This window comes from Carassius auratus, chromosome 1, assembly GCF_003368295.1.
Source record: "Carassius auratus strain Wakin chromosome 1, ASM336829v1, whole genome shotgun sequence".
NCBI lineage: Eukaryota > Metazoa > Chordata > Actinopteri > Cypriniformes > Cyprinidae > Carassius > Carassius auratus.
Genome location: NC_039243.1, coordinates 27,117,266 through 27,132,904, shown reverse-complemented (window position 1 = coordinate 27,132,904; position 15,639 = coordinate 27,117,266). Strand labels below are relative to the sequence as shown.

General features: G+C 40.0%; 1 protein-coding gene across 3 annotated transcripts in view; it reads left to right on the top strand.

Annotated features, from left to right (window-relative positions):
• LOC113106115 (rho GTPase-activating protein 7-like) overlaps window positions 1–15,639 on the top strand; it is an 87,252-nt gene extending 71,613 nt beyond the window's left edge. For all 3 annotated transcript variants that reach the window (XM_026267722.1, XM_026267732.1, XM_026267741.1), the window contains 12 exons: window positions 917–998; window positions 1,826–1,889; window positions 3,662–5,226; window positions 5,829–6,008; window positions 6,797–6,956; window positions 7,655–7,862; window positions 9,298–9,511; window positions 9,843–9,957; window positions 12,348–12,560; window positions 13,192–13,409; window positions 13,541–13,714; window positions 14,069–15,639. In XM_026267722.1, coding sequence (XP_026123507.1) covers window positions 917–998; window positions 1,826–1,889; window positions 3,662–5,226; window positions 5,829–6,008; window positions 6,797–6,956; window positions 7,655–7,862; window positions 9,298–9,511; window positions 9,843–9,957; window positions 12,348–12,560; window positions 13,192–13,409; window positions 13,541–13,714; window positions 14,069–14,165 — 3,290 coding nt within the window. In that variant the 3' untranslated portion in view covers window positions 14,166–15,639. The remainder of the gene's footprint in view (window positions 1–916; window positions 999–1,825; window positions 1,890–3,661; window positions 5,227–5,828; window positions 6,009–6,796; window positions 6,957–7,654; window positions 7,863–9,297; window positions 9,512–9,842; window positions 9,958–12,347; window positions 12,561–13,191; window positions 13,410–13,540; window positions 13,715–14,068) is intronic.

The window sequence follows — 15,639 nt, the reverse complement described above, 5'->3', positions numbered from 1 at the left end:
TGTTGTTCTGGTTAGAAGCATGGCATAAGTTTTCCCTAACATTTTCTGTCCTCACTCTGTGGTAAGAAGATAGACAGGTCCAGTGAAGTTCAAATACACTAATGATGATCATTATTATAATATCCTTCTTCTAGTGAGATTTTTTTTTTTTTTTTTTTTTTTATGGAGACTTTCAGGACTGAAAATAGTTTTTGCACTTCAGAATTTGAAGCTATACATTATCAGTCATATTATTAAGCAGTACCTAAGTTACCTAACTTTAATATAAGCAAAAATAACTGTTAGAAACAGTATCTGATAACACCACACCTCAGGTGTCCAAAATCACACACTTTTGAACTACTGACTTCTGCCACTGTGCCACGTGAGAGGTCTGTTATCAGTTTCAGAAATCTGAATTGTGAGACTAGGCTGTCATGATTGCCCCACTGTAGATAAGAGAGAGCCAGTACAGTAAGGTAAAGGTCTTTAGGAAGATAATAAAACTGTCATGCTGCTCAGACTCACGTACACACAAATTGGAAATTAGTTTGGCCTTGAAAAGTTAATAGAGTTGTGAGTTTCCCGCGCAAAATTGAATGAGCATTTGAGTTATTAAAGACTCAGTTAATAAAAACAGTCTGGGTGCTCTGAGGGTTGCTTAGCGCCTATTCCTACACACACACCTCCCACTGTTGAGCGCTGCAGTATTGCAGCTGTGTTTGTTTGGCTGGCTAAGACGTACTTCCTTTACCTTTTCAACACTGGAGGAGGGGAGGTTTGTGTGTGTGTGTGTGTGCATGATAGAGGGCAGGCACACATTCCAATTGCTGCCAACAGCCCCCCTTCCATACATAAATACACTTCTACCTGTTTATTGGGTCTCCGTTTATATTCAATGTATTTTCAATCCAGTTCTCTCCTCTCTTTTTCTCAGACGGCCAGTTCCCGATTGAGATTTCCTCTGTTACCAGAGATCATGACTTCTTGGATCAAGATGCCATAGAAGCCTTGTGCAGGTGAGATACACATATTTACCTCAAGGAAGATTTTGTCAGACTTAGATCATTTACAGAGACATTCATATATTTTGTATGGCTCCAAAACTCCTAAAACTATTTTTTTCTCCTAAAAAAAATGTATGTCTGTTTATGATTTGATGTTATCACCAAAGAAAATACTGCCAATTTTCGAGACAAAAATCACACTTAAGCATGGTTTTCTTGCATTGTCAGGCTTATAATGAGCTGATTTTGATAATGTTCAGAGTTCAGTTGACTGACTGAACTGACTAATTATATCAATATAATAAAAAAAGAGAAAGTGAAGTATCTTCACTCAGAGAAGAGTCCATCAGAGACCAGCTGGATCTCACAGACATCTGGAGGCCATTTTCTGGTGCTAACCCCCCTGATGCAGACAAACACACATTCCCAACTCAGGGTCACATGACACCAACCAGGTGGCTTCTGGGATAAGCTTTCCATCTCTTTTGTTGTATTGTTGTCGCCACTTAAGATTTCTACCTCCTTTTTTTCTTTCCTTCCTTTTTTATTCTCTGTCCGTCTGTCTTCCTCCTTAACCTGAAGTTTATCCCTCAGCAGGTCATTATCCAGCTTGGCTTCCACCTCCATTATCTTTTTCTGTCTCCATCTATCTCAGTCTGTATCTCTCTGCTCCCTCCTCTATTTCTGTCTCTGTCCAGGGTTTTGACTCTGTCAAAGTCTGTTTGTAGGCTAATGACTGGATTTAGCCTTTGTTTGCAACCCTGTGGTTCTTTTCAAAGTATCTGTTGTAAAAACGTCTGTCACTGTTTCACTCATTTATCTGTATGTGTGTATTGCAGGAGACTGAACACCCTAAACAAGTGTGCTCTTATGAGATTAGAGATCACCCCTCAAAGAAAAAGAGTAAGTGTCTTGTCCCTTTCACGTTATTTTGCTGAATCATTTCACTTGCGTTCTTTTGTCCAGTCATACGATCCTAAGTGTGTGTAACTCATGTTTTCTTTCTGTATATGTTAATTAGAAATAAGTTCCTTTCTGTATCAGTTAATTAGAAAGAAGTTCTTGTTTTCTTTTTCTCATTTTCGAGGCACCCAAGGGCAGTGCAGAATGGCTTAATATCCAATCAAAGGGCTTTGTTATCTCCCATCCTTCTTCTGATTTTTTTTACTCCTGTTTGTAATGTTTTTCTCACCATACACATCCTATAAACCCCCCTTCATACCATAAAAGGAAGAGAATGCACACTCTGCTGGTCGGCTGTTGGTCACTCAGTGCAGTTTAAGAGTGAGAGTGTATAGTCTAAGACCAAAGCCATGACTCAATCTACATGCAGGTAGAGAATGCAACAACAAACAATCCAGCTATGTAATCACCTCACAGAGCTTAGGAAGATAGCCGTCATGTCTGACAGCAGATACTTTTTCTGCTTTTAAAACTGGTAAGTCTGTACAATGGCAGCCTTGTCAGCTTGTCAGACAAGAAAGCTGATGACCCTTTAGTGTCATCTTGTGTTGATGGAGTCAAAGGTAGGGGTCAGGAGATGACTTGAGGAAGTGATCTGCCCTTTTCAAACATACAAGCAGAAACCATCCATGGAATGCATTGATCTGTTAGGTGGCCTCTGTAGGGTCCTCCTCGGTTCCCTATCATCATGTCCAAAAAGCTTGTTCTAAAGTAAAAACAGTCTTGTTGAATTAATACTGTATTTTCTGGTATTCCAAGTCGTCATTCCATAAGATCAAAGGCTTGCCCTCAGGGGCTATAAAATAAAAAAAACAAGTTTTACGGACTTTCGTTGCCTCCGTTATTATAAACCGTGAAAGAGACACCTCTGGATCCCGCGACCCCCTGTTAACCAGCAGACTAGTTTTGCTTTTACTGATTCGTCAGGGCCCCAGGACCAAAATGTGTTCTAGAGCTAAACTGATATCACCTAACTCAGTGGTAGAAAATTGTCAACCAGTTCTATATTCTAGAATTACTAAATTAACTCAGTTAAAACCAAATTACATAAGTATTTTAAACTATTTTCACAGGCTGTGAACTCAACAGCTATAATTGTTGATAGAGATCTGGCATTGCAGCACAAACATATAGCTCTCAAATATTTTCAACTCCCATCCAATCCCTTTGTCCTGGACTCCCATTATAGGAGACGTGGTTCTCCAGGCTTGCTTTAGGTGATTGCATTGATGGGGGATGGGACCAGACCTGCCCTCTCAGGCTGGGGTGTGAACCCTGAGAGCTGGCCTGGAATTTTGTGTCCACCACCCCCTTCCTTCCATCCCTACCACCCTCAGGGAGGAGATAGATTAACCAGAGTAAGAGAGGGGGAGTGTTGAACATGTGACTGGGCTGTGACATGGCTAAACCAACCAGAGTAAAAGTTTTTCCTTTAGGGGACCCTGATTTTATAAATATTACACCTTATCAAGTCCAAGAGGCTTGTAAGAGTAAATGAATTGATTATCCTCACAATGCTAGATTCGTGAATTTAAATAAATCGGATCAACATACATAAAATACATTTAAAAAAAAAACACTTTGATGTTTATTTGCTGATTTAGATTCACATTTCTTGTCTTTTTTTATGCATCAATGAGACATGAGTCATTAGTGTACTTGGCTCCACTGATATTAAATTGTTTCTTTAACTCCCTTTTATATTATTTCAGAGTGAGGACTCTGATGAGGATGAGCCATGTGCCATAAGTGGCCGTTGGACTTTCCAGCGGGACAGCAAGCGCTGGTCTCGCCTGGACCAGCTGGACCTTGATGTATTCTCCTCTCCTGCTGGAGACACTGGCTCCTTCACTCCCTTCCTATCCCATGATGATTGTTTTGCCAGAGGACCCCTTTTAAAGGAGGGAGTTAGTGCAGAGAGCATCTTAACAGATCTTAGTGAGCAACCAGAGGTGGACTCTCTGCACAGTGCTGGTAGTGGATGCCGAGGAGGGTCCCTGAGTACCACTGTACCATCCAGCCCTGCTACAACCATTTCCAATGCAAACACAGCAACTACAACCAGGGCGAGCTCAGTTGCTAGTGTTTACTCCTCTGGAACATCAGGTGCTAATGAAGACTCCCTGTCTGATGGGCTTCCATCGCCAATGGAACGCGACACTTTTGCATTCGATTTAAAACCAAGCTTTATAAACAGCAGTACTGAAAAAAGCACACGTTCGCGAGCAAAGAGTTTCTTGAAGCGCATGGAAAGCTTGCGGCTACGCACCAGCAGCAATGCTTCCTCCAAGCGCAAGAAGAAGGGTGTAGCTGGTCAAGGTAAGCTGGAAATCAGCGGGCCGGTGTTGAAAGAAGGTCTTGATGAAGACAAACTACGAAGCCTCAACTGTGTGGACATCGCAACTCTGGATCGTAATGCAAACCAAAACCGAAGCATCACCTATTCAACGCAGACAAGCAGTGGGAGTGCAGGGAGTAGCCAATCAGAGGCCAGCAGTGGAAGTACTGTAAGTACGCCCAGTCCAGTCTCAAGAGCACGTAGTCACAGCACAGCAGCAGGGTCCACCAAGAGAGGTGGGATGTACCTGGAAGGCTTTGACCCATTCAATTTTGTTGTGCTGCAACCTTCAGAAGACCAAAAAGGGAAGCAGAATCACCAGAAACAAAGTAAGAAGATGGAGCCCAGCTCAACTGCAGAGAACTGTCACAACTTTCAGAGTTCAGATTATAGACGGATGGAGGAAGAAGAGAGAGAAGAAGAGGAAGGAGGTGTGATCTTCTTCTACTTGCCTGAAGGCCACAAGCCTGGCACTTTTCCTAAAGCACTTGCGGATGGGGGACCCTATCGTGGTGGCGATAAAATAAGTCGACGCCCACCCCGGAGGGGCTCGGTCACCTCACTGGACAGTCGATTGAGTGTCTATGATAATGTTCCTTTCTCAGAAGTGGGAGATGATGAGGACGAGCCAGAAGGAGAGGATGAGTCAAAACTTGAAGACGTGTTGGAGCGAGTCAGTGGACTACAGCAATTGGTCAATGCCTGGTCAGAAACAGGGACTGGGGAAGAAGAAGAGGATGAAGAGGAAGGGGATTCAGATTCAGCCCTTGATTCTGCATCTCCTTGTCCATCATCCCCAATGCAGAACCGCTTAGAAGAGACAGAGAACGGTAGTGACCAGGACAGCACTGGAAACCCACTAGCAGAAAGGGATGAGACGCTCAGCTCACGTGAAAGATGCGACTCTGGTGTGGGAGCATCACTTACACGAGCCAACAGGTGAAACTCATACACAAATACACTGAGTAGTGTCTGAGACAAAGATATCTTAATTTTATGTATTAATTAATTAATTTTATTTATTTATTTACTTTTTTTTTTTTTGGGGGGGGGGGGGGGTTACCAATACCATTCCTATCCTAATTTAGAATTTTGGCAAAATGTCATGGAAAACTATCATGCCAAAAAGCGTGTTGAATTAAGGAACAGGGAGGGAGAGAGGGAGTGAGAGAGCATGTCAGAACGGCTCTCCTTACATAACAAGGGATACTTGAAGTAGATGGAATCCCAGTGGAATGTACCACAGGAATTCTAACAGCCCCCACCTGGTGATAGAGGCCTTGATTAATCCCTGTTATCTGCAGCTGATCCGTTAGCTTGTGTTTATATGTGTATACACAATATGTGTAATTCAAGGTACTTATTCTTTCAAGTTTGTACTGTGTACTTAGGGTAGTGTTACCATAATTAATTCTTTATGGTTCATGTCTTGCAGTTTCTAAACACTAATTTATACTAGTCTATAATGTCTATGTTTTGAACATTTTGTGATTGACTGAGCTCGGTTAGGTACAACTTTTGTATGAATGTTTATGTTGCAGACCTCAGAGACTACGCTGGCCAAGTTTCCAGAGCTCCCACAGGCCAAGTCTGTCATCAACTGTGCTACAAGTTGGATGTCAGTCAGTTTTGCAGATGAACCTCCTTCAGAAATACAGCCTACTCAAACTTACCGCTCTACTGGAGAGATACACGCCAACCAACAAGCATGGCTTCAGCTGGTGAGGACTCAAAACAAACACGAAAACACACAAAATGAGGTTTACCTTCTCTCTCTCTCTCTCTCTCTCTCTCTCTCTCTTTCTTTCTTTCCCACTTTCCCCTTTTTTAAGTCTTCTGTCTTATCAATTGGGGGTTGGTTATGACAGACCCCCTCATCACAGAGCTGTCTGTGGCTTTGCATTCTGATAAATTCCCTGATCCTGTTATTAGTGTCCACTTACACACATCTGCACATCAGCACATGTAAATGAGAGATTTCAATATGTGAAACCTCCATACATCATTTTGGTGACAAGCCCGGTAATTGGCGCCTCAGAGGCATCCACACATGCACAGACACACACATTGCTGATCGGAAAGACAAACACCCCGCCGCACAGATGTCCACACGTGTATTCATTCCATTTCACTCCTCCTGCTCAAAGCCATTGTCTGCTGTCTCAGTGTTTATCCTTTTGCCTGTAAAGGTGGAAACACTTTTTTGTGACCCTTTGGCTTCTAGAGGTTTCCCCTTTAAATACACAAATATATACACACTCATACACTTACAAACCAACTTCCTGTTGACACAAGCTATTCATATGTAGTAGCCATATGTGCCTCTGAAGAGTTTGAGCCAAGTTCTGCAAAAAACAAAACAAACACACACACACACACACACACACACACACACACATATATATATAAATAAGTAAAAGTACCAAGGCTAATATAGAAGCTAATTTTTAACCGTTTGCTGTTTGTAATGTTAATTTAGATGTATTGATACAATGTGTATGCTTTACAGGGCAGTTCCCAAGTTTATGAAGCGGATCAAGGTTCGAGACTATAAGGACAGGAGCGTGTTTGGAGTTCCACTGCAGGTTATAGTTCAAAGAAGCGGACAAACCTTGCCTCAGAGTATTCAGCAAGCTATGCGTTACCTACGGAGCCAATGCCTCGACCAGGTGAGAGATGACAGATGTGCACATATGCAAGTACGCACGTCCAAACGTGTTCTTCAAAGCTTACAGAAAATTGCACAAACACATCATAACATATCTAACTTTGGTTTATTCAGTGGTATATTCAATCTCCTATAGAAAAACGTCTGATTATTTGCTAGTAAAATATGTATTTTTTAGGAGAAATTAAAATGTTTGTTCAAGGTCATAACCTAGTTAAATCATCGCTATTTGAACAGCTGTTTAGTTGCATGGTTCCTGTTGTGTTGCAACATGCAACACGGCCCTATTTAAGCACAAGCCATCTGTTGTTTTATCACCACGTTTGCACGTAGCACAATAACCACAAAATACCTAAATGTCCTGGTCCCATATATCTACTAGTTACATATTACCAAAGTTAGCCACATGGTTGGCATTCCATTCCAAGGGTGTTTAGAGAAAGCAAGTGATCTATGGACTTTAGACTAATCTCTCTCTCAGATGTCAGATGAGAAGACTACTTCACAATTTACATAACAGTTACAGTTTTAGACTTTTCAAGGCTTCATAAATGGGTTATGTAAGAAGTGATAGGGAGTTTTCCCAGAGATGCCTTTCCTGTGTTTGGAAGACTCAAGGTCACACTGGTAATACTTCTGTTCAGCTGTCCGTTTGAAAAAAGAAATGTATACTTAATATCTTATTATTGTTCTCTACAGGTGGGGCTGTTTAGGAAATCTGGGGTGAAGTCACGTATCCAAGCCCTTCGCCAAATGAACGAGTCATGCGGCGCTGGTGGGGGCGGAGTCAACTACGAGGGCCAATCAGCTTATGACGTGGCCGACATGCTAAAGCAGTATTTCCGAGACCTTCCAGAGCCTCTGCTTACCAGCAAATTATCTGATACTTTTCTGCAGATATATCAGTGTAAGAGCATGCATAGAATTGACCTTTCAGGTGTTTTGTAGAAGACCACACACTTGCACTGACATATGCCTGCACAAAATTTTCTCACAAAAAAATGATTTCTCAGTTTTAGAAACAAGAACAATCACATTAAGGCATTTCATATCCAGAGGGCAACTTACAACTACTACAGTATACTGTAGATTCTAGAGAGGTCTACACAAGTTCAGGTAATAGCTGTCACATTATGTTTTGGCACCTATAAATCAGAATTGATATCAGTGCCAGCACCAAATTGTAACTCGCAAGTGTGTACTTACTACTTACCACAGATATTTCACAGCACACACACACACTAATGTGTGTGTGTGTGCTCACCTTAAATATCAGAAGCTTGAACAACTGCAAGCACATTCATAAATTAGTGTAGATGATGCCAAGGGGCATGCTTATGAAATTTAATTTGGTTTGAAGCAACATCTTTTTTAGGTTTATTTATTTTATAATAAATGATCAGTTACATTAAGTCATGCAATGTTTAAAAGAACATTTAACAAGAATATAATTGTATAGATGTCTTTAATAGAGCTCTGTTGGCAATGTGTCAAAAATTTACAATGATTTTCCATATGTAGTGAACAGAACATGACATTATATTGATACTGTAATATTAACCCTTACCCTAACTGTTCTCGTTTGAACAGGCCAGAATAGATTTTTAGAGACAAGATGTCTTGTACATCACATTAAGACTCACAATAACTCCAGTCTTTCAGGAAAATAGTTTGATTAAAGTGGTCTTTTACCACAACCAAAATTACGGAGAAAACAGCCAGCACAAATATGTTCTCTCATAGTCTATAGCTGACCCCAACCACAAGGGAGGTCTCAGCATCCCACACAGAAAAGCAAGGGTTTATGTGTGCCTGTTTTGTGCTCACACAGGGTCTTTCATTCCCAAGGCCGAAAATAACACACAATAACAACAATCCCATACATGGCATTTCAGTTCCCATCAATCCATCCATTGCTGTTTAAAAGCAGCTTTTCTTCAGTGGCACATTACAGCATGTTGCAGATATGCTGAAAATACAGATTGTGCAGTGTACTAAATTCTTCTGTCAGTCTACTTGGTTTATATTGTTGATTTCTGAAGTTTAAACCCCCTTTCATGATCTGGCCTGACTCCCTTCCTTCCTCCTCTGAAATGACATATTGAAAGAGGATAGTGTTGTGGGTTTATTGATTGTATTAACTTGCATTTTTAGATTTTATATATATATATATATATATATATATATATATTAAAATAGTATAAATAAAAATCAAAATAGTATAAATAAAAATCGTTCAATGGAGTCTGTACCATCACTGCACTATATATCTGTACCACTGCATACAATCACACATACAGTGTGTTCTGATTAAACTAATGAAACACCTCTGTCACTTTCAGATGTTCCCAAAGAGCAGCGTCTGCAGGCGGTGAGGGCCGCCGTATTGCTGTTGCCAGACGAGAACCGCGAAGCCCTGCAGACTTTGCTGTGCTTCCTGAGTGATGTAACGGCCAGCGTGGGTGAGAACCAGATGACCTGCACTAACCTGGCCGTGTGTTTGGCCCCCTCTCTCTTCCACCTCAACACAATGCGGAGAGAGAGCTCCTCACCCAGGTGTGTGTGTGTACAATCTGTTAACACTTCACCTAGATTCACTTTTTAATTGCATTTTAAGTGCTTGAGGTGCCATCATATTTGGTATGCAGCTGTTCAAAACCTCAAACCATGTAATTATACTCTATCGCGCTTCAAAAACCACCTCATAGAAATAGGACACTAGGGAAGAATACGCTAAAAAAAGAAAGAGAGATGACTTATGTAAGGCTTTGAATGCCCGCTGCAAATGTAGCATTAAACTGAGTTTGATAAATTTGAGATTAGATTAGTGCTTGCTTAAAACATATTTTTGACTTTATCCCTTTTTGTGTGTTTTTTTTTATCACAGAGTCATGAACAGAAAGAACACCCTGGGAAAACCAGACCAGAGGGACTTGAACGAGAACCTGGCCGCTACACATGGCTTAGCGCATATGATACAGGAGTGCCGAAAACTCTTCCTGGTGAGCTCGACTTTACCTTTGAGCACATTTTGTCCAGCATAAACACACACTGTTCCCTTCTGTTTTAAGAAAAAAGCAAACAAAATCTCGCACGCACATCAGCGTTATCAAAACCGTGTCAGAAACAGTATCAAACTAGTGGTCTTATCACTCTGCACCAGATGTTTCTCTTTGTCATACGCAGCTCAGGTACAAAGACAAATGCACACTCATTTAACATGTGCAGACACTCACGCTACAGCACATCTGTTACCAACACAACTACCAAAAAGCTCTGCTGAATTTATTTTAAGATGAATGCAGTTGTTATGCAATGACTAATCCTTCCTAATCAGCCATACATTGATACAAAAACAGAACCAGAATTAACAGCAATGATTACAGATAGCAGAGTTATTTTCTATGGATACAGTAAGGTTTTTCTGTTTATATAACAACAATGTTTAGAACCGATATCTTAAGATGTCCTCAAGACAAATAACGTTTTTTTTTTTTTTTTTTTTTTTGAAAATGCAATTAGTTCCTACTATTTTTATTATTCAAATTAAATTCATTTAATAGAATTAACAGGGCTGGGCTAGTGTGTATCACATTCATAAAATAAACTGAAGATATATTTTTATGTATTTAAAAAAGAAGACCACAACAACCATCACCACCACCAACAATAATAATAATCTGTCATTCTTCATAATTGTTATTATTATTTTAAGTAAACTCTTTTGCATGCAGATATTTGTAGAAAACTTTTAGTGAATATGTAGCTAACCTCTGGCCACAAATTTATCACATATTAACCACAAGTTTGTCAAAGAAAACCATTTTTGCGATGTGTAAACATTCATAGACACACACTTTCACTTTTAGTACCTATTTAGAGGTCAGAAAGGAAGCTCTTAACTGGATAAGTCACACCATGTGCCACTGCTTTCCCTAAGCAGATCGTAATTAACTTAAGTTGATTATGTGGAGCCATTAACATAAGAAAATAACTCGATCTATGGCTATTACCAAAAGTTATTTCCTTCTAAATGGGCTATTTATAGAGAGCTAATAATTCTAAACGAGAAACCGAAAGATAGCATCTTGTATTAGAGGTCTTCCGCCCCTAAATCTGATGCGGAAGGTCTGGTCTGGCTCTATCCATCAGACTAATGCTTTTTGTAGAATGAAGATAAGTTAATCTCAACACACACTGGAAAGGGACAAGCACTATGACATGATAAACATCGTCAGTCAGGCAGGAAAAGGAGAGAGAGCAGGACAGGACATGCACAAAAGCACTCAACAGGGCAGGACGCTGGACAACACACACACGCAAACAGGATGAGCCACTTCCAGTGAGCAATGAATCATTCTTGTCACTTCTCTTCCCTTCACATTCATTTCACTCGCACCAAGAGCAGTTTTAACACGTTATGTTCTGATTTAGTATAATTAGTAAATAACCATTATTTAATCATCTCTTTAAGTATTTGATACTGACAAAGCTAGTATACTACAACCATATAATCATAGTTTTCCATGTGGGTAATGTAATATTACGCTTACAATGTTCACTTTGCCGGTTGCTCCCATTGGGAAAGCTAATGCTAATGCTAATTTGCATGTTATGAACTAGTGATGAGTTTTTTTATTAATTTTGTTCTGTAATGTGTCCCTGCTGAAAAGACTAGTTTAGATATGTTGTCTTTTTATGCTGGAACCTAAAATAGGATGTTGGTGTGCTGGTTTATTAACCAGTAAGACTTTTTCATCATAAAGATCATGCTGATCTTAGGGGGCATCTGGCACCATTTTTTTACTTAAAACTGAAAACTATTTTATATTTTGGTGGTTCGTTTACACTACAATTTACATTTTGGTGGCCTGGAAATGCTTTTGAAAGCAGGTTTTAAAAAAAACTATATTGTTATTAGTGTTCCTGTATCTCAATTGGTAGAGCATTGCGCTATCAAGCGCAAGGTTGGGGGTTCGATTCCCCGGGAACACTTGATAGGTAAAAATTGATAGCCTGAATGCACTGTAAGTCGCTTTGGATAAAAGCGTCTGCTAAATGCATACATTTATATATTTTTTTTTTTCGTCTTCATCTAAACTACAAGAATGTGAATTTGTGAAAGCGGAGACATCATGTGCATGCCTATTGCATTCAGTCAAGTATTTGACAACCACAATACATTGCTTTTACACAGATGTGAAACTTTTCAAAAACTCAAAGAAAAAACTTGCTCCTTTCTAGCACATCATTGTCACCTAAACATATTTGCTGGTAAACATTATGGTTCTGCTGCTCTACCACCCTGACTAATACCAACGCATCATTAACCTGCCTGGTTCAGAATGAAAAAGCCTCACTTTGGGATTTATTTTAATTCTTTGTGTTTCAGATCCCAGAAGAGATGTCACGCTGTAGGAACTCTTACATGGAGCAGGGCTTGAGTCCCATGAGGATGGAGGTGTTGGTGGAAGACAGCAGTTCTTGTAGCTACCAAAGTCTCCTCAAAGACAGTACTGATGCCCTGTTTAAAGAAGCCAAGGACAAATTCAAGGGTTATGACAGCTGCTCGACTCCTGAAAACGCTGAGCTTGCATATAAGAAGGTAAGGGAACTATATAAATACTATCCCTATTCGAGTCACTTGGTCACTCTTTCTCATATTTCCATTGCCTGTTCACACTCTCTTCCTTCCTTTGCTAATTTTCTTGCTTGCGCCTAGTGGAAAAACATCACTTTTTCGTGTGAAAGTATCTTTTCCCAGCTCTATTTTGGCCTAGAGCCCAGCATGACATCAGTTTGTTGGTTGTTCTAGCACTTCACATGGACCAAAACACACTTGTGTTCACTCAGCCCAGTTCTCTTGTCCTTGGACAGTGTTTCATGTAACCCACCCATAAAGTAGGGCTGTCCGATCCTGCCCTCTATCCAACCGAGTTTAGCTCAAATCCAAATTGAACATATTTGAACCAGTTAATCAATGACTTCAGGAATAGTAAGAAACGTCCAATTAAGTGTATTCAGGTAGGTTAGAGCTAAACTCTGCAGGACAGGGGCCCTCCAGGAGCAGACTGGACATCCCTGCCATGAAGAAGTACAGAATCCTCTGAGCTAGAATTGCACGTTAGATGAAATCCCAATGAGGACTGCTGTGATCGTGCCAGTGAAAAACAAAAGTAACAAGATGATTTTGCTGGAAGTGTTAATGACTGTAGCGCCATCGTCTTTCATGATAGGTTCAGGACGGGTCATCTCTGCGACAGTGGAAAGTGTGCGTGGACATGCCTGCATCGGCTGAGGACATCTTGCAGCGGATTCTGCGGGAGCAGGAACGCTGGGATGAGGACCTGTTAGAGTGCAGGATTGTGGAAACACTGGAGCATAACACGGAAGTCTATCAGTATGTCAGGAACTCAATGGCGCCCCATCCACCAAGAGACTACGTGGTGCTCAGGTGATTACAAACACTCTTAACTAAAGTTTGTATTATTAGTAGTAGTAGTATTCTATAACTGTGCTTTAAATTCAAAACCCAAAATGTACTTTGTCCATAAAAATTCTAAGAGTGCTTTTGTTGTGTTTCAGGTCATGGATGACAGACTTGCCCAAGGGAGTGTGTGCTCTGGTGTGTGTGTCAGTGGATCACGAGGGTGCAGGGGTTCTGGGTGTTCGTGCTAATGTTCTGACCTCTCGCTATTACATCGAACCCTGCGGACCCAACAAGAGCCGGCTCACACACATTTCCAGAATAGACTGCAGGTAAGTGCTGCACAGGAATCTCTTTTCACAAAAATGAGTTCATTAAGCTCTTGTCTAGCGAACCCAGTGTTCAAAATATATTTTTAAATTTAATTTAATTTATTTAATATGTAATACAAATTATTATTATTTATCTATAATTATTTATATGAATTCTAATTTAAATTAATAAAATATTTGAATTCTAAAATAAAAAATATATACATTTTAATAAATAATTATATAAATAATTATAAATATACAGTGATATATAATTTTTTTATTTTATAGTGAATATTTAATCAAATATTGTATTTAATACAAAGGCATACAAATAACGTCACTAACATACTTTTTCTTCTTTTTCTATTTTAGGGGTCGTTGCAAAGAATGGTACAATAAGCTGTATGGTCACCTGTGTGCTGCAGAAGTGGTGCGGATACGTGACTCTTTTACCTGCCTGGACAAATAAACACGCAACCTGGCATGTGCTTTGACGTTTCATTTCACCTCTCCGAACTCTAACTCTAGAGAGGAAGAATGATGATGATTTAAAACTCCCTTAACATACGATCTGAGCCCTTATATGAAATAAACCAATGACTGTGCTGAAATCAACAAGCTACATTGGTCAAAGCTCTTGCCATTTGGATGGATAAGCCTGAAAGACTGGAAATGGGCGTCCCTGCTGCTATGACATCATCATCACTGATGGCAAAACATTTGACCTTTTTACTGATCATGTCATAGGGTGACTACGTAAAACGGGAGGTGCTTTTGCTTCTGAGAAGCAAGTATGCATGTGTTTTTTTTTTTTTTTTTTGAATGACTGTGGAAGTAAGCCTATGTTTAGTGTGTCTGATTTGAATGTGTATTATTGACAAATGAGACATATTCCATGCACTGACACCCGCTGCAATATAGTGTTTAAACCTGTTTCTGTGTGTGTGTCACTGTTACATAGTCTGCAATGCTGTGTACGGTGCTTTCATAATATTTAAGAGAATGTACTGATGGATGAATGGATGGACAGACATGTTTGTCTCTATACAAGACGGAAGGTGGTGGCTGGCACACCTTTGAAAGGAAGACAGGAAATGTGCGACGGAGGAAAAGACTAGAGCATGTAGACACTTAAACAGCACAGAGGGTTCCAACAGCACCAAAACCAAAGCGGAGACCAATACAATGTGGACCAATTCTACATAGCAAAGTAATCCAAGGATTCAACACAGGACTCCAAAGAAAACATAAATACAGTTTCCTCACTCTGAGGCCTGTGATTGGTCGTGGTCAGTGCTGCAAACCAATAAAATTCCTTCAGCGGCTTCGACCATTTAACATCTGAGCCCTGGGAAAAGAGAGTGTTACGAAGGACTCAAAGGATAGGAAAAGCTTTTTGGGTTGAATGTTCAGGTTTGATTATAGGGGCCTACCGAGGCAATCATTTTGTCAGAGGATGGTAAAGAGTGTACGAGTGGAAATGATGTCTGTTTGTTTGTCAGTGTTAACCAGAAATGAAGTAAAATTCTAAAATAGTAACGAAGCTTGCATTTACACTTAACTATAACCAGGCCTGCGGTCACGTCAATAAAGTAGGAGTGCTACTGATGCTCCAGATGAGTCCAGTACTCCTATTGAGGTGCTTTAGTGGGTTCGATGTCTCGATTTATTGCTACTTACGTGGCTGTCCATGGCGGTGTATCATAAACGTGTGTAAATGAAATGTATGCTGCCAAACGGAGAATAACGCATGACAATGACCTCTCTGTATTTATATCACTCATATCGTGTTTTTTGTATGTATCTTATTTTATTGTAAATGTTACACTCTTAAGTTACAGAAATGAGAAAGTTGTTTATCTTTTTTATTATTAATGTTATTTCTGTACAGATTAATCGTGGTCAAAATGCACTATTAAATGTATTAAAACAGCATGAAAACA